Source organism: Ursus arctos, unplaced genomic scaffold (assembly GCF_023065955.2).
Source record: "Ursus arctos isolate Adak ecotype North America unplaced genomic scaffold, UrsArc2.0 scaffold_16, whole genome shotgun sequence".
Classification (NCBI taxonomy): domain Eukaryota; kingdom Metazoa; phylum Chordata; class Mammalia; order Carnivora; family Ursidae; genus Ursus; species Ursus arctos.
In genome coordinates this window covers 43293131-43312960 of record NW_026622830.1, presented here as the reverse complement: position 1 = coordinate 43312960, position 19830 = coordinate 43293131, and the positions used below count along the sequence as shown (strand labels likewise).

Below are 19830 nucleotides of genomic sequence, written 5' to 3'. Positions count from 1 at the left end.
TCTGAAAAGGTCACTTTCCCTTCAGAGTTGGTGAGTGTGTAGATGAGGACAACAAAACTCAGACGGCTTTATGAAAATTACTAAATTGTGGAAAACTTTGAATCTGCCTGAGCTCCATGGGAATGTATAACCTCTCTAGGTTCCTGGCTGGCTTCTCTGTTTCCCTAGTCTTTTGCATCTTCCTAGAAAGCGTATCCTATTTTTTAAAACTAGAATTTATTTATTTTTAAAATCATTTTATTTATTGTCATCATGATAAGCATACTCTTTAATTCCTATCCCTGATGCCCCCCTCCCCCATCCCCTTCTCCTCCGATAACCATCAGTTTGTTCTCTATAGTTCTTGGTTTGTCTCTCTCTCTTTTATTTTTTTCCTTTTTAAACTAAAATTTACTAACAAGATATAGCATCTAAAAGCTTTCATGAAAAGACCTAAAAGTGACATTTATAATACTTTATAATATGTGCATCCATGGACACAAAACCACTTCATAATGAATGGAGCTATGTTTTTATAATTCTGCCATGGGCCAGGGGGAGCAGGCCAGCCTCATGGGGAGCCTTCTCGGTCTGCAGTCTGTGTGTATGTTACTGTTATCATCATGGGGGGGGTACTATTTCATATTAACAGATGTATTTCATTCCTGTCCCTGTTGACTCATGACCTCTCCCAACCCTTCAGGCAGCAGCCAGGGGACACCAGCCACTGGGCAGGCATGCTGCAGGAGAGTAAGTGGGTCAGTTCTCTGCTTTTTTGTTTCAAAACTGATGGCAGACTGCGAGAAGGGTTTTGAGTCGCAAAAAAGCCAGACTTTTGAGTATCAGAAGTCAGAGTTGATGCCTCAAACGACAGATTTTAAAAGAACACATGGTGACAGCAAAGTCTGTTGTCCCAAAACTGGAAGGGGGAGGAAAGTAGGAGGAAGGGGGAGGAAAGTAGGAGGAAAAGAGAGACAAGTATAGTACAGGCCTCTCCTTCCCTCTGGTTAAAACCATAAAAGTGGAAGAAAGGAACAGGATCCTCATAGAGTCTCTGGAGACTATGGAAGCAGACCGTGTACCTCACAGGAATGCCCCTGCCACCTGTTCTGAGAAGAGTGGAGATGGTTGAGGGTGGTGTCAGGGCAAGAAAGAAGATGAGGCAGGTCATGAGCTTCTTAAAGCCCAGAAGGGGGCAAGAGGGAGGGAGGCAGAGAGGGAGGCAGAGGGGGTGAACAGAAGACAGAGAGGGGTGTGGGGGAGAGGGATATATATTAAGAAAGAGAGAGAGAAGGAGCACACTCCAGTCAATACCATGCCTGACTCAAAGAGTTCTCAAGGCTGTGAAGAGGGAATGTCCCCACTGCAAGTAGTCAAGTGCCAACTGGGGACCTGGATGCCAAAACGAGGGATGGGCTGAGGACAAGCTAAAGTTCTCAAACCCTGTGGATGCCTGTGAGGACAGGCACTACCCAAGCACCAGACAATAGCTCCCCCGAACCCTCCATGCCCTTGTGATGCTATGATGCTTCATGGGCTCCTAAGAACTGTGATGTCTTCCCCACTGGGGGGGAAAAAAAGACAGAAAATTCCTGAGTGGACTCTATTTAAATTTTAAATGGTAAAATTTACTTGGAATTGCTGGAGATTACTTCTCCCATCAGGCGGAGTAGAGACTCCAAGCAGAGATTCAGTGGAGCCAGAGGAAAATGGGAAAATGGAAGACCGCCATTTTGCAGACCTCATTATCTGACTTGAAACATATATATCTGACAATAAAAAGAGGGCTTCCTGCATCCTGATGATTGACTTAGATAAAGCAAACACATTGCAAAGAGAAATCACCTTTTAAAAATGGGGAACCATAAATTTCATTTTCAAATTCCAAAACTTCATGTTTTTTGATTCAAGAAATGGTAGCTTTACCTTTGACCTAGCCAAACAGTTTCCAGGAATTTACTGAAAGGAAATAATGATGAATGTGCTCAAAAATAATAAAGATGGACATGATAGCATTGTTCATAATGATACATTTGGATGAAAACTGAAATGGCCAACATTAGGGAATTGGCTACAAACAACTGTGGTGAATCTTGGGATCTGGCACCAGGACACTGCAGGCCCAAAGCCTGAGCCTAGCAGCTGTCTGGCCTTGGGTAAGTTATGTCACACAGGACATCAGAGGAACGAAGACAATGGAAGCCACATTCCAAAGAAGCTCCTCTTGTCAAAACTGTCAAAGCAGGTGGGCAAGTACTGGTTAAACCACTTTTAAACCCCTCATTCACAATGAGGATATAAAAGCATAGGAAGAAGAGATAGAAGATTCTTCTGGAGATTTCCTCGATGAGAAACATTGATATGCTCTGGGTCAGATGCCACTCTACCCCAAAGAGGAGACATGAGGCGGCCTTGTCTTTCACTTTAAGTCTCAAGAAAAGGACTTGGGGGCCCTCAGAGATCCTCACGTGAGTTCCCACAGTTAGTGGGCACAGCAGACTGCTATGCGACTTCTGCCCAAGAGATCTGAAAGACACGACGGGCAGGCCGGCTGCTGCTGGGTGACAAAGGGAAGGTGGCCTGCAGCAGCCATCTCCTGACAGGTGTGAACTTTTATCGGAGGTTCTTCCTATAGAGCCGCCTCAAGGGGAAATTAAGACTCAGGTTGCAGAGCTAGAAGTGCTTTGCCTGCATGAGGGGATGCAAGTGGGAGGTCCCCAGTGACAGGAATCTCTGAAGAAATCCACCATGAGAGGAGGAGTCGGGCCCACAGAGCAGGAGCCTTCCGGTGACTGTAGCAGACAAGTGCGGACGTCCTGCCCCCCGAGCTGCTCCTCCCTGCCCCAGGCCCCCTAGTTTCACAAGGACCAGGAATAAGAAGCTAACATGCTTAAAAAAAAAAAAAACCAACACTGAACTATAGTAAGCTAAACAGATGCTCAATAAGTAGGGTCATGGAAAGTTAGAGAGAAAAGGGCCTCTCCGCCCTCCTTCCCCAGCTACGGGCTTCAGCAGGGGGAGGGGGAACTCTAATCTTCAGGTGAAAATTGAGTTTTGATTACAACAGGAAATGAAACTGGACATTTTGTGGAATGAAGATGAGGTTTTGTGATTTGGAGTAGGGAGCACACAACTTTCATTACCTAAAATTGACCAGAAAAGTCACACGCCGTGCCCACTTTCTACCTGGGTACAGGGGAAAACCTGGCCACAGTGAGCATATTTACAGACAGCGGAAGGCAGAAATTAAGTGGCGTCATCATTATTCCCACATGTCCTGCTGGGCTTAATGCTCTGTTACATAACCTCTCCTAACCTGTTTCCTCCATTGCAAAATAGGCACAATGACACCCCGACTTCTGTGAGAACGGGGTGAGGCGATCCGTGCAGGTGTGTGACACAGAGCCTGGCACAGAAAGTACTCACGGACAGTTAGGGGTTGCTCGTCACGGCGCAAGTGCAACCATGAAAAGGACACTTGGGAATACTTAGTAATTCATAACATATTCAGAGAAAAAGTGTGTTTCAAAACACCATATTTGATCGCATGTATTTTTTTTCACAGAAAATAATCTAAAAGTAAAAACACCAAAATATTAACAAAGGTAACCTAGAGAGAGAGGATTGCAGTTTTTACGGATCTTCTTTCTATTGATTTTCCTAAAATTTCTACCATGAATATGGACTGCTTTTGTACCAACCTATTTTTTCTTTTTAATCAAGAGGGAAAGATGTAACTTCTTGAGTCAGCATCCGCAGCTCTAATTGTCCCCTTTGTCATTTTCTATCCCCAGCTACTTTAAAATACACAAAGCAAAGCCTCCTGTTGGTGCTGCCATGCCTTTCCTCCCTGAAGGCGGATTGTGAAGAAGCCACTTAGCTGTGAAGGCCAGTTCCTGCCCCGGGGAGCTCAGGTCGGCCCAGGAGCCCTGCTTGGCTGTGGTCCTCCAGAGTGCAGCAGCAGCAGCTGATGTATCCCGAGGCGCCTCTGGACCTCCCTGGCATTCATTACTCTGGCTCTGCAGGGAACAGAATGCATTTTTTTTTTTCCTCCTACTGGGTTATGGCAAACACCCGATCAGCATCCAGGAAAGCCTCAGGATTCTTTTTTTGTTTGTTTGTTTGTTTCCTGTTGGGAGCTGTTTTAAAAGCAGTAACACTAGGAAAGGTGGACTCAAACAAAGGACAGGCTGGTGGCTTAAAAACCAGGAAGTTCTCTATTTCACTCCTGTGATTTGGATGGGCTTTTTTCCCCCCCTCCTGCTGCTGGAGCTTTTCTAAATGTGCATGCAGGCCTACAGGAGGCTGATGAGCCAGAGAGGGTAAGGCAAGGAAGATAAGATCAGGAGAGATCAGAATTTAGAAAAATTCTGCTTTCCGAATAACGGAAGCTATTATTATAGGTGTACAGTCAACCAAGCATGACACTCTCTAGGAGTGGTGGGAAAGCCCCACTTCTGAACTGAATGGGTAGTTAGGTACGCTGTCCGGCCATGGCCTTGAGTTAACCAGCACTTCGCCACTTATTAGCAGGAATGCTGGGTCTCATCTAAGAATGAGGCAGCGCAAAATGGTGCAGTCACTTGGGTAAATAGTTTGGAAGTTCCTCAAAATGTTTAGCATAGAGTTACCATATGAACCAGCAATTCTACTCTTAGGTATATACTCCCAAGAAGAATAAAAACATACAGCCACCTGTGCAGGAATGTTCACTGCAACATGGTGGAAACAACTCAAACGTCCATTGACTGATGAATGGATAAATTAAATGTAGCATGTACACATAATAGAGTATTCTTCAGCAATAAAAAGGAATCAAGTAGGGACGCCTGGGTGGCTCAGTCAGTTAAGCGTGTGCCTTCGGCTCAGGTCATGATCCCAGGGTCCTGGGATCGAGCCCCACATCGGGCTCCCTGCTCAGCAGGGGTCTGCTTCTCCCTCTCCCTCTGCTCACTCTCTCTCTCTCAAGTAAATAAAACCTTAAAAAAAAAAAAAGGAATCAAGTACTGATACACAATAAAATGGATGAACCTTATAAACATGCTAACAGACAGTCCCAAAATGCCATGTTGTATAATTCTTCTTCTACAAAATGTCCAGAATAGGCAAATTCATGGAAACAGAAAGTAAATTAGTAGTTCCCTAGGGCTGGGGGAAGAGGAGGATAGGGAGTAGCTACTAATGGCTTTGTTTTCTGGGGTGACAAAAAAGTTCTAAAATTAGATGGTGATGTTTGCCCAACCATGTAATATACTTAAAATTAATAAATTGTATCATTTAAATGGGCAAAATGTATGGTATATGACTTATGTCTCAATAAAGCTGTTAGGGAGGGAGGGAAAGAGGGAGAGAGAGATTGATTGTCCTACAGTATTCCAGAAAATGAGGATAAGATGTAGGATTGATTTTTGATGATGCTGAGATTGTTAAGAAGTAGCTTTACTTTTCACAGTCTCTTAGGTAATCACACCCCAAAGATCTCATTTTGGCATTCTATCACAACCCAATTTCTAAATAATGTCCAGGCTTGTCAATTATGCCACTAGTACATATCGTTTCCATTCCCAGCCTCCCAAGCAAACCTTCAGACACTTATCCAGGCATTTACTTGAGTACTTTCTAAGAACACTGTGAAGCCCCATGTAGCATGGAACTGAATATGGAGAAACTTATAACATAACCTATATACGGGATCTTAATTTTTTTTCCCTCCTTTCCCAGCAGCTGCCACTATCATTTCAAAAGGTCTGCAACAAAAACCTGGAGACAGAAGTGCCGACAGCCTGATCAGCTGGTGTCTAAAGACTGACCCTGGCACACCAGCTCGACCCTGTGCGTCTGCCCCTTCCCAGCCGAGCCCGGCTGGGGTCAGGCTGGCCAGGAATCAGACTCAAGAATGAAGGACTCACCCAAGAGGAAAATCCAAACACCTCTGGGGGAAAGCCAATTATCTGTGGGTCACCTTTTGATTAAGTAGCTGGTGCCAAAGATCTGGGAGATTCCAAAAGGTCTCTGTCAAGCCATCTTCCTTTTCTGTGGTTTGGTTCTCCTACAATGAGTTGTGATAGCAACGCTTTCACTTTTTAGATGAAAGAATATATATATCATGGTTGAAGGCAGGGGTTCTGGCATCCAACTGCCTGGATTTGAAGCTCTGCCAATGAGTTAGTCTTCGGACAAGTCATTTACCCTCCTTCCCTGCAAGCCTGTTTTCTTTAGGTACATCGAGGTAGGGTAGTAGAAGTGACTGTTTACACTTGCAGATGTGAGCATTAAATGGGATGATTCGCGGGAAGCCTTCAATAAGAGCTCGATACTGTCGGTACAAGTAGCTGCTGTTATTATTTTGTAACCTTTCTAAGAGGAAGGAATTATGAGAATAACGAGAATAAATCACTGATGTCACATGAGTCATGCTGATGTACACGTGTATACTGCATAAAATACAAAACTAGAGAGTGTTCAGAGAATTAGAATGAAATGATCATGAAACTTGTACTGTTTGAAGGGGGGGAAAAGAGCTCATGAAGGAACTTATGTAAATTATTCTAAGAATGTCAGAGAAAAGGGTTCACCATAAATAGGAGCAAATACACTTCGTACAGGTAGTGCAAAAGGCTGAGAAATGGCTTGAAAAAGCACACTTGACTCATGGGCAGTGATTTAAAGTGAGTTAATTTCATTTCAAGATACTATCACCATGGTCACATTAAGATGGTCAGTGCACATAGGATGTTGAAAAATACGCGTATTTGTAGCAACCTCTACCAAGGAGATGCCAGCGGGGTGATTTTAAAACACATCCACACACCCTGACCACAAGTACAATCAAGGAAGTCTAACCATGGGCAGCCAAAGTTTCCAAGTTTGAAGAAGGGGTTGGGGAACAATCAAACTGGGGAAAATCTAGCAGGTGCTGGGAGAATAATGCAATTTCCTAGGGCAGCAGATGCACAAGTGAAACAGTATCCAGTAACAGTCCATCAGATGGTAATTATAGCTACACTGGGGAAGAACAGCCAAGATGAAAAGGGACAATTCAAAGGGTAACTGAATGCCAGTGAGTGACATCTTTCTGAGAGATCACATACCAGGAAAAAGTGGGCCAGCACTTAGCTCTGAGAAAGGGGGGGTTAAATAAACCGTCATTTTCCTTTGTAGAAGTACAAAGGGAAAATGGAGGCCTCAAAGAATTTATTAGTTAAGATTTTAAAAGACCTTCACTAATAAACCACCACAAAAAATAACAACAGGCATCAATTGCCTTGAAAGTAAGATTCCTGTGTCATCTGAAAGATGATGGCTTGGTTTGGTCCCAAAAATTTGGGGGGGAAGAGAAAAGAAAAAAGAAAAGAAAAGAAAAGAGAAGAAAGAGAGATGAGTTCATATAATTCTATGAATCCCGTAAACCAAGATGAAGAACTAAAGACACTGAAGTGAATGATGGGAAGCATCTATGAGACTGAAGCAAGGGTAGGAGCTGTTTCAGCTCAAAGCAGATTATCTGGTGTTTCATATCACAAATGAGACTCATTTAAAATCTTAGTCTTAGAAAGGAAACAGTCCTCGGAACAAATACATTCCCTACCGCATGATTGTGCAGACCCCAACGCGGCTCCTCTTCCTGAGTTCGGCTCTCAATACCAGGGTCAGTGTGGCCCTCTCCCACCCCTGGTTTAACTAACAAGAACAGTCCCACAGTAATACCGACACTAGCCTGTAAGCTCCCAGAGGGCAGGAGTCACAGTCATCTCTGAATCCCTATGTGGGAGCAGGAAAGGAAAGAAAATAGAACCATTCCAAAGTCAGTGTGGCTCAAACTGCTCCACAGTCTTTAATTAATACGGCCATTCAATTAATTCAGCCAAACTTTGAGTATTTCCCTGATAGTAGTTTTCACGCATGTGGGCCATGTGCTGATTCATTTAAAAAAAATTCCCCTCATGGGGGGGAGGGCGAAAAAAAAAAAAATTCCCCTCACAATAATTCTCACAATGTGAGACCAAGATGGCCAATTCAAGCTGAGAAATGAGTCTTCCAAGCCTGTCCCATGTGGTTACGGTCTTGGTCAGAAAAAAGCCTTCTCTCTTATCCATGAATCTACACTAGTTAACTGTGGAGATATTATGATGAATCTTTGGGACCTACCTCTGTACTATGTGATGAAAATCATTTACGTGTTTTCCAGGTCCTTTCTTTTGACCTGATATGGGGCAAGCTGTCAATTAATAATGACGACAGGGAAGGTATTATGGCAAGGACACCTATCATCCAACCCAGGCAGAAACCACCTTGAGGTGGGGTGGAGGCATATCTCCCTGCCATGCAGTGATGAATTTCAATCACTGCTGGCTTGTGCCAGATTCAAATTGGCAACCCACCGAGATGAAACACTCTCTATCCCATTACTCATGCCTGGAGTGATCTGTTCCCTTGAAGACTGGCTTCCTAGGTGAAAGCAAGGAAATGGATGGTCACTCTGAGATGGTTTAAGTAGGATAAAAGGTACGAAAGGCAAGTGCCCAGACAGAGAAATGTGGGGACATGGTGAGGGAGCCATATAACCTTCATGTGCTAGGGGAGTGGATAGCAAATTTAAGGGGAAAAGAAAAGGAGTTCATTTAGTAATGATAGTCACTCAATTTCACTAGGTTCAATGGCTGCAACACTATTGCTCTGCTAAGAAAACAATGTTCTTAGGACTTTATAGAAATCCCTCCTAAAAATTTCTATTTGGCTCACCTTGTCTCAGATAATCGGCCGAAGCCTTAAATCCAACTAAAATGTTCAAAAGAAAAAAAATAATTTAATATAATTTAGCATTTTAACAGTTGAATATCCAGTCCTGTCCCATGTGGATTATGGTCTTGATAATCCTTTGACCAAACTTTAAAGATTTCTAAAATATTTACTAAATCTTGTTTGCTAAATCTAAACCTTTACTAAAACCTTCTTGAGGAGGAGTACAATCAGTAGCAGCAGAAGTGTTTCTTCAGAAGTCAAAATTCACTGATACAATAGACAACACAGCACAACACAGCAGGTACCAACCATCAGCCCCACCCATCTGGTAAGGGGTTGTCTTCCCGGACCAGTGATTTAAACAATCCATCCTCTGCTGTGCCTTGAAATGAGCCAGGACTCTACAGGGGACACACGGCAACTGAGATCACCACAGAAAAGGTTACTAAATGTTTAAGTAATGATTTCAACTCATACCAACCTGGTAAATCATGAAACAAAATATTTTCTCTGGCTTTTTCCCCACCTGGAGCTCCAGCCTCTAGAGATTCCTGAGGGTCGGGGTGGGGAGAAGCTCCTGGTATTCAGAAAAACACTGCTCTTGATAACCAGATGATAGCTCTGTATTCCTTTCCTTCCTGGACTGGCTTAAGGCGCTGGAGCCATGTGAGGGCTTCTCCTGGCCCAGTAATATGGTCTGTCCATCCTTGAAGGAGTCTCAGCAGTGACTGCAAAAGGGTAGCATCTCTCCTCCTTACCCTGATTTGACACAGAAGCTGCATCCTTGGGCAGGGAGGCACCTTCTCCTGGGATCAGCATGACTCTATGGAAGCTGTGTTTCAGGGTGCTACAGAAGAAGCCACCCTCTCTGACCCCAAAGCGCTCTCTTTGGGCCAAACCTGTGGGTCTTGGCTTTCATTCCAAAGGAGTCCAATCCCAGGATCTCTACATGAAAACAGACCATCTGGTGGCCATCCCAAAGGTCCTCCAGATGGGCTCAGGCACACTTTAGCATGGACAGAGTGTAAGCTGCAATGCCCTGGGCCCTGCTACCTAGAACATACCCATGATCCTGGATGAAATATATGCATCTGAGAATTGCTTCAAAATGATAAGGAGGAATGAGAAGTGGGTGGGGGTGTAGAAGATCCAAGACTGGCCAGCAGTTGCCAGAACTAGAGATTTTTGAAGCCCAGTGCCAAGTATCTGGGAGTTTCAGTGCTACTCAACATGTGGTCTGAGACAGGTGCCCATCTGCAAACTGTCATTGGTCTTTGAAGATGCAAGCATAGAGATGGAGAGAAGCATTCAGCAGCTTTTATAACAATTGTACAGACTAATTCTGTGTCTATTAAATCTAATAATAAATAACTGGACTTGAGTTTTGTCTCCCTTTGTTTTCAAACTCATTTTTAAGGAATTCACCTTTTATAAAACTATCAGTCTATGATGGATTGTACATTAAAAAAAAAGAAGATAAGGTCCCTCAGCACAGACAGCATGAGAAGCCCTGCTTTATCTGGTTCTCTCTACTTTGGTATATGCTTGACATTTTCCATAATAAAGAGTTAGGAGAGGAAAGAACTGGTATTGATTTTCAGTCGCTCCTCAAATATAAATTTAGAACTTATCAGAAAAGAAATATAAATTTATTGGGGTGCCTGGGTGGCTCAGTCGGTAAGCGTCTGCCTTCGGCTCAGGGCGTGATTCCAGGGTCCTAGGATCGAGCCCCACATTGGGCTCCCTGCTCCACTGGGAGCCTGCTTCTTCCTCTCCCACTCCCCCTGCTTGTGTTCCCTCTCTCGCTGTGTCTCTCTCTGTCTAATAAATAAATAAAATCTTAAAAAAAAAAAAAAGGAGTATGCTGAAAAAATGCAAACTGTAAAGCGCTATGTGAATGCAGTTTTTTAAAAAAAGAAATATAAATTTATTGTCTGTTTTACAAATGTAAAGATGAATGCAGAATTTAAGCAGCCTTGGTTACAGTGAGCAGGTGCTGCTAAGCCGGGTCTTGATGGAGCCCCTCCCCCACCCCACCCAGGGCACTCGTTTGCAGAGTGGGAGCTTCGAGCAGCAGATCAACATACTTCCTGTAGTGCTGGGGTTGCCCAAGCTCTTTATTTGAGCACAGAATTGAGCAACTCCTTGGCTAACCTTTTGGAGAGTTTAAACCTTCCACATTCCTCTTTCCTCTCCTCTCACAATGGACAAACGTCAGCACACTGAGGGGATTTTTTTTTCGACTTATTTAAATGGAAGTGCGTACAAATACTACAAGCCTACATATGTAAGTCAACTTGACAAGATCATGTTTTTTCCAGCTAATTCATTGAGCATGGCCGTGTGTACACACATATGTACATTTTCAGTGAAAGTGCAATCTAGGTTCTATTTTGGTTTCTTCTGTTCCGGTAATAAACACATCCAGGGTTGTTCATTTTAAGGTTAAGCCCTGTGCCACCCCAGGGCAGTTAATGTGGTCCTGGGAATCGTCCTGACTCCCCACAGAGGAGTTAAAGCAAACCCAGCTAAGGACCCACACATCTCAAACGCAGCCAGCTCTACTGTCTCTGTCAGCTTTGTCTGCCTTGTGAATGACCACTTTTGCCTTGCAAACAAAACATCTATGGAAAGGCAGAATCTGCGTTTGAGGAAGGAGAAAGAAAACGGAAATATGCTGGGAGTCTGACTCCAGGCCACTTGTGCTAAGACCCAGCCTTGCACACAAAGCGTCCCATGGGGTCTGTTTTCCAGGCCACCCCTGTTTCAGGTTTCTATGAAATAACCACCTGAGGGAAGGACTTCAGGGGAGCCTCGGCAGGGCGCCCCTGTAAGGGCACGAGCTCCAGGCTCCCTGTAATTAAGAAGCAGCCTGCTCCCGAGAAGACAGTGCTGCCACCCCATCTGCCACGCCCGCGTGAGCTGGCACGGCGCCTCCCTGCCTGCTGCCGCCCGGCTACCCACCGGATCCTTGGAGACCGCCTTTGATGGAGCGTTGATGCCAAGCTTTTCCAGAGGATAGACAATCTGTCGTCGCGGCCGCACGGGAACCAAGTAATGAAGGGCGGATGTCAGGGAGTGGGCATAGGAGCTCTGAAACTGAAAGACAGCAATCTCTGTTTTAGGGGCCAGCATGTCAGGGCCGTGCAGCACAGATGCCTGCGTGCGGCTTTACAAATACAAAAGTCTGCACCCGGCCAAATCGGAGAGGGGGGAAAATCAGCAAATAAACAAACATACTCTTCGAGCAGAGGAATGAATTGTAGATAATGCCTGACACTAATGAAGATAATTACGAGAGTAATTACATTACTATCTCTGTGGGAATGACAGATAAACAAGTGGTTTGGTTTATGGGATTTTTCAGTACAAGTATTTTCCCCAGGAGGATATTCTTCTCCATAGTGATCATGAATCAGCTTGATTTGACCCCATTAAGCTGTGTTATCTGCGTCCTGTTAACCTTTGCGTGTTTGGCACAAGCTGCTTTAAGAAGGCACATAGATAAAAATGTCATCTGAGGGGAGGCTGAGCACGGACGTGGAAATCCTCCTGTTTGTGAAAGGCACAACTACTTCAATTGGACCTTTGTTGATAAAAGTAGTGTTTTAAAACAAAAAGATGAAACTGGAAAGTGGGGTAGGGGGTAGGGAAATTGGATTATATTATTTTGACTTACATTAATGCTAAATTATGAGCCGGATTTATGCTTACTGTAACAGACTATGATAAATCATGTTTTAGGAGAATGTGTTAAATATTCATTTTACCCCATTTTTTAAACTTGGCAGAGAAAACGGAACATGGTGATTTTTATTCCTTTCACATTTATGAAATCTGAGGGGGTTCTGGTGACACTAACTCAGGGTATTTCAACCATTTAAACCTTAAGAGTTAAACCATGACACCAGAATCTCTAATGATATATTTATGGAATTTAAACTGGAACACAAAGCAAGTAAAACTAGGTGTAGCTTAATAAATAAGATAGTTTACGTATGACTTAGCTGCTATTCGAGACCCCCCCCCCCCCCGCCACTGTCAGGCATTTCTAAGAGTTTCTAAAAGGGACTTCTAAAATCCTTCACCATTCAACTTCACACCCTGACTTTACACACTGAAAAACAGAACCCAGGAATTCCTAGCTAGTGTTCTGCTTTTATGCCTGGAGGGTCTCTCAATACATGTCCTAGCAGGAGGGTGTGGGGGAAACCATCTTCATGATGCAAGCCCAACGTCCACTTTTACTATAGTCAAGGGATTTATAGCAGAACTTGGAAATTCTTACCTAAATTACCTGGTATTGCTTCTTACACTTGTTAAAAGGTATATATGTAAATGACCTGGGAGTGCAGAGAGGAAAAATCTGTCTCCAAGTATGTTTCTATATCCTATGTGAAATAGTGTATAACACGTTCCAAATTCTACATGATTGAGGTAAATATGCAAATGTTCAGTGAAATGTCAAAGATACTATTTTTTATTATGGTTGCAAAAGGACTTTCTGGACCAACCTTGGCACATGCAGGCAACATCATGAATAAAAGGTAAGAATGTAATATCACATTCTGAAGGTCACCGCATTGGCAACTTGCCAAATGCAAAGTTAAAAGAAAATGTGTGGGACCAGAATTTTCCAGCAGAACCGTCACCTTCCATCTCCTTAAGTTCAAGTTTAGGGCTTTCACATGGCTATCACACTGCATTTTGATAGGAAAAAAATCATCACTGGGGCATATTCTACCTCTCGCTGAAAATCTTTTCCATGTTTTTTCTTCTTCCCCATTCCCTCTGTACTTCCCCCAAAGACTTTTGTTCAATAAGATACATTGTCAAAATTACCGGTTTGGGCAATGTACCGATTGATTTTAGATTGTTTTTAAGTTTAATGAATCAGATTCTTTTAAAAATCTGCTTAGCTCATTTGTGGTAACAAAGAAGAATCATGACAACATCCTGGACTCTGGGCAGAGCATGAGAAAGATTTTGGTCATGAATGGGATATGATGGGACAACTTCTAGCTGGCCTAGTGATTGAATCTCATCACTTCTCAAGTCTACATGGAGCTGAGGACCAGCTGTCAGTGATAGAGGGATCGACTTGTCAGAAGCAATACCTTGAGAAGCAGCTTGAAGAGACCTTTGCCTGTGGAACAACCAGGACGCTATGAGTGCATGTGTGTGTGCATGTGTGTGTGGGTGTATATACACACTGATGTGCACATGCACACATGTGTGTGACTCTTCTAGGCACTCGGGCTGGGATGTAGCTTTGAACAAGACAGACAAACAGGGATGCCTGGGTGGCCCAGTTGGTTAAGCCTCTGCTTTTGGCTCAGGTCATGATCCCAGGGTCCTGGGATCAAGCCCCATGTTGGGCTCCCAGATCAGCGGTGAGTCTGCTTCTCTCTCTCCCTCAGCTGCTCCCCCTGCTTCTGTTCTCTCTCTCTCAAATAAATAAATAAAACCTTTAAAAAAAAGACAAAGACCTCTGCTTTCATGATAAAAGATAATTTAGCTAGTGAAAAGTGCTCTGAAGACTAAACAGGATAAGTGAAAGCAAGATGGAAGCAAATGAAGAGCTTGCTATCTCTGCATGTATGGATACACAGTAGATGGTGTTTACTACAAAAGGATTAGTCTACGTAACTATAACAGTGTTAGGTAGAGTAACAGGGGTATTTACTACATAAAGTATTTACTACATAAAGGTATTTACTATATCACCTTCATACATCTCCATTTTTTTTAAAGATTTTATTTCTTTATTTGACAGAGAGAGAGACAGTGAGAGAGGGAACACAAGCAGGGGGAGTGGGAGAGGGAGAAGCAGGCTTCCCGCTGAGCAGGAAGCCTGATGCAGGGCTCGATTCCACAATCCCAGGACCCTGGGATCATGACCTGAGCCAAAGGCAGACGCCTAATGACTGAGCCACCCAGGCACCCCACATCTCCACTTTTTATCCATCACTCTTACGGCAGGAGTTATAGGGCTTATTTGGAATGCTGTGAGAGCACACCGATCTTACAGGATTGAACTGATTTGTTCTATGAGTTCAAACGAAAATGTTCTTTGCTTGAAGAACACGATAGGATCATTTTGGCATTTCACTAAGGCTGCGTAAGAAATTATTTGACTTCCATGCCCCTTAGAGCATTTTTGCAGACTTTTCAGTCTTTGCTTTGTCAATAGGGAAAAGCCAACAAATTGTTCTACCAGTTATAATGGTTGTAAATGTTTCAGAAGTTCAGTCTTCTGGGCTTTTGCCATAGTGTATTAAATAAAAGGGCCAATGTGGCCATTTGAAATTCAGAGCCATGTTATAATCCAAATCCATTTAACGAGGAAGGAATAAAATATGGCACACGACACAAATGACATCACAAAGGTTGATGTGCTGGAAAAGTGAATGATGACATTCTTTTACCTTGCCTTCCCTGATCTGTGGGTAAACAGGGTAGTAGAGACAGGATTTATAGCCTAAACGGAGGATCTCCTTCAGAAAAAACTTGGTGTAGTGACGAAACACAGGGTTCAGGGCAAAATGATACAGGTGCCCGTGTTCTTCGCGCTGGTGGTGACTGAAGTAGATGAAATCTTCAATGTTGTAATGGGATCGTATGTACTCTACATCCTAAAAAAGAGGAGGGGAAAGGACATCTAAGGATGTTTTAAGCAAATGGCATGCATTTTGTCATGAAAATCTTTTAAAAATTACCTTAGGTGCAATAGTAAGAAACATGCTTTTCTCTTCCGTGATTTACTACCTCATTTTCACTGTTCAATTTTTGAAAACGGAAAATTACATTTCCTGAAAGTTCTGATTGCTTGTTCTCTGAAGGGTGACTGCACAGCTTTGGAGTTTGTTCCTTACAGCTGTGACTGCTAAAAACCCAGAGAGCCTCAAGCCTCTGCTAGTGGCCAGGTGACAGGATGGCTGCTCATCACCACTGTTGGACAAGGGGAGCACCAGCTGGTCAGTGTGACTGACTGAACATGTACAAAACTCAGCAGCAGGACAAACACAGCCACTGGTGCTCCCTGGACTCACTACTATTCTCTCTTCACCCATTAATATGGAAACGTGCCATCCCACAGGTCACACACTTTGACTGGCACGTGTGGCTGGGTTGGCCTACAATAAAACCGCAAGGCTGGGCCTCATCCATAGGCATTCCTTAAACTTTTTATGCCTCTCAAGTATTCTATTTTTAGCCTGTGGAAGGTAATTTAAAGGACTGATGTTTACTTATACAAGAAAATATCAGGCATTCTGCTCCTGCTTCTGTGGGTCCAGTTCTGACCATCACTCTTGGTCCCCCACACTGTAGGCAGGGAAGCAGAGACTCATCCATGCTAACTGTGCACTGCTTCTCTTCCCCATAGTGCACGCTGTGGGGTGGAGGCACCATCCAGAGTGAGTGTGACTTTCTCTCACTACAAAAGCAATAAACACACCTGATATGCAGGAAAAATCAAACTACGTGCACATTGGAAAGCACCTACTTATATTTCTTCTTATTTTCCACAGAATTGTCCTAAAAGCACACTTCCAAAAAGAGGAATTGCAGAATGCAAGAAACCTGATTTGCTCTGTAATCAGCAAAGCTGGCACTGGAAAATTCAGGAAACTGAAGTCTGTATCCAAGCCCATCAAGGTCCTTTGTCTTTACAGCCTCTGCTACAAAGCGCAGAGGAAAGGCAGTTCAGGGTAACCAGGCCAGTGGTAGTCCATGAGGGCAATTCTGACAATGTCTGACCTTTCCATCTGCACTGACCCTATAAGTGCCTTAACATGCTAAGAGTTTAATTACCAAGAAGGCATCCCTCATTATAAAATAAAATGAGTAATAAATGTAGGGCTGAGAAATTACTGAAAAACAAAAAACAAAAAGCCTACAGAGGTACTGGCTCAAAACAGCATATGGGCTATGTGCACCTAATTTTCCTCCCATCCCAAATCCCTTAAAATAACAACAAAAAAATATTTTTAAAGTAATGAGGTGGCATGATAGGGGACACAAAAGTAGTCTACAGGGCACCTGGGTGGCTCAGTCAGTTAGGCATCTGTCTTTGGCTGAGGCCATGATCTCAGGGTCCTGGGATCTAGCCCCAAGACAGTCTTCCTGCTCAGAGGGGAGCTTGCTTCTCCCTCTCCTTCCTATGCCTCTCCCCTGACTTACGCTCGCTCCCTCTCTCTCTCTCACATTCTCTCAAATAAATAAACAAAAATCTTTAAAAGAAAAAAAAAAGCAAAGTAGTCTTACCTTGGAAGGAAATGTATCAAAGTTCTCTAACACTAGCTTACACCCTCTTAACCTGCCCATCACCTGTCAGGACCACCTACATTGAAGACCATTAGAAGAAGCCAGACAACTGATGTCCCTTCCCAATCAGAGACTGGGATGGGCAGCCCTCCCAATGACTGAGAGATGCAGTGAGGAAGCACATCTGTCAAGGATACCCATGCCAGCCAGCCATACTGATACTGTAATCTTTCATTTATGACTTTTGGGGAAAACTGACAAATGCAAAAGATCAGATAGAGAAACTACAATTTACTCTAGGGGCAAAGAGGTGAGTCAGGGGACAGAAGAGAGTTTTTTAGAAAAAAATTCTACTCAGTGTCCTCAGAGATACCAAGAAGGATACTGCATATAACATAAAAAACAAGCTGCTACAAAAGGAATAAGAAAAGAACAAGGGAGAGACTTGTAATTTAAATATATGAACCCTGAAATGAAAATTCAGATAGAAGGGCATCTGGATGGCTCAGTCCAACTCTCAGTTTTGGCTCAGATCATGATCTCATGGTTGTGAGATCGAGCCCTCTGTCGGGCTCTGCGCTCAGCATGGAGTCTGTTTGAGATTCTTTCCTTTTTCTTCACCCTCCCCTTCTGTTCCTCCCCACTGCTTGTGCCTTCTCTCTTTCTCTAAAATAAATAAATAAAATCTTTTAAAAAGAAAATTCCAAGAGAAGGCCTGCATAACAGAATGGACATGGATGAAGAGTGAATTAGGGATCCAGAAGACAAAATCAAGGGAGTCTCCTAGAATGAAGAATAAGAAATACAAGAGATAAAGAACTGAGAAGAAAGTTAAGAGACAATGAAGGAACAATTCCAAAGGTCCAACATCCATCTTAAAAGGAATTTAAGAAGAAGAGAATGAAGAAACTAAAAGGGAAAAAATACTGAAATCATAGAAGAAAGATATTCCCAAGACTCAGTAGAGGCATAAGTTACTTCTTAGTAAAATTTCAGAATTTCAGGGATAGAAAAGAACCAAACTAATTCTCAAGACAGAAAGCAAACAAAATTTATTTATATCGGATTACATTTTATCAGTGACACTGGAAGACCATGAGAGTAAAAACATCAACAATCTGTTGAGAAGTAGTTGGAATAAGAATTCTATATATAGCCTAATGAGTATTCCAGGGTGAGGACAAAATGAAAACTTCTTGTATATGTATGTATGCATCTACCACTGTTTCTAAAAGAATTACTCAAAGATGTACTGAGTCAAAAAGAGAAATAAACCCAAGAACAAGAATGGTGAAGGATACATTAATGGAATAAAGCCATATGGTCATCTGACTAAATGCCAAAAGAACAGTTGATAAAATTCAACACTCATTCAGAATAAAAACTTTTAGTAAACTAGAAATAGAAGAGAACTTCCTTAACTTGATAAAGGATATATCCCAGAAACCTGCAGCAAATACTACATACTAAATGGAGGAAAATATAGACTCACTCTCATTAAAATCAAGAACATCACAATAGTACCCATTATAAACACTACTACTCAATGGTATTCTAAACATACAATAAAACTGGAAAAAGAAATAAAATATAAATATTTTTAAAAGGATGTGTGGCAGATTCTATTTTCCAAAGATGGCTACAAGAGTAATTTGCATCCCACATGCTCTTTGGTAGACAGACTTTGCCACACCCATATCAAGAAGTGGAGTCCATTTCTCCAACCCTGGAATCTGAGCATGCTCTGTAATGCCTTTGGCCAACAGAATATGGTAGAAATGAGGCTGTACCAGAAAAGAGAATGAATAGAAAGCTCTCAGAGCTAATAAGAGACTTCCAAAAGGTGGGTGGATATAAGGTCACAATACAAAAATGAGTATTGTTCTCACATACCAAAATAAACATTTAGAAAGTACAGTGAAAAAGAAAAGTATCTAATCACAATACCCAGAAAAATATAAAACAAGTAAAAATAAATCATAAATGTCCAGGACTGTATCAGTCAGGGTCTCAGGAGGAAACTGATGGTATCTTCAAATTAGGATAACTGGAGGTGGGTTTAACAAAGAGACTATTTACAAGGAGGGGCAGGGGATAGGGAAACCAGTAAGGATAGTGTAGCAGCAACTGCAAGCTATCACCACCTTAGGTGGGTGGCATGGGAGGTACTAGTTACTAGAATCCAAATTGAGAGGGTCCTGGAGAAGAGACCACCTTGAAAAGGTCGGGAAACTCAATGGAGATACCAGCCAGCTCAAGGCATCCCAACCTCATTCTCTTCCCTTCCTCTCCTTAGGGTTCCCCATTGGCCAAACCCAATTAGAGGCTGAGGGGTGAAGGCACCCATGATGCTGACCACCAGGTCAGGCTCCCTGGGACAGAACAGGGCAGAGAGTAAACCTATATGGACAAACAAAATATCTGGCACAAGAAACCTGTATGCTAAAAGCCACAAAACTTTATTGAAGAACCCAAAAGAATTCAACACCACCACCACCAATACAGGAAGCCATGTTCCTAGAAAGTCTCAGTATTTTAATTGTTGATTTGGTCTGAATTGTTCTATAAAAACCATGAAGAAGCAAATAAGTTCATAGTAAGTATTATAAGGCTTATCTGGAGGAGTAATATCTAATTAAAAACAAGAGAATTTATAAAAAAAAAAAAAAGACAAGTGAGAAAAGACTGCCCTACCAGATAACAAAGTATGATAATACAGCAGATAACAAATAAATCCATGGAATGGAACAGAACAGAGGGTTTAAAAATAGACCCAGGCACATGGAAATTTAATCATGTAAAGGTGGCATTTTGAATCAGCAGGAAAAGAATGACCTATTC

At 42.7% G+C, this 19830-nt stretch overlaps 1 protein-coding gene across 1 annotated transcript in view; it reads right to left on the bottom strand.

Moving 5' to 3' along the window:
• CFAP61 (cilia and flagella associated protein 61) overlaps window positions 1-19830 on the bottom strand; it is a 285814-nt gene that overhangs the window by 145311 nt on the left and 120673 nt on the right. The window contains exons 15-16 of the mRNA XM_057312694.1: window positions 15150-15356; window positions 11686-11820 (exon numbers count right to left, since the gene is read on the bottom strand). Coding sequence (XP_057168677.1) covers window positions 11686-11820; window positions 15150-15356 — 342 coding nt within the window. The remainder of the gene's footprint in view (window positions 1-11685; window positions 11821-15149; window positions 15357-19830) is intronic.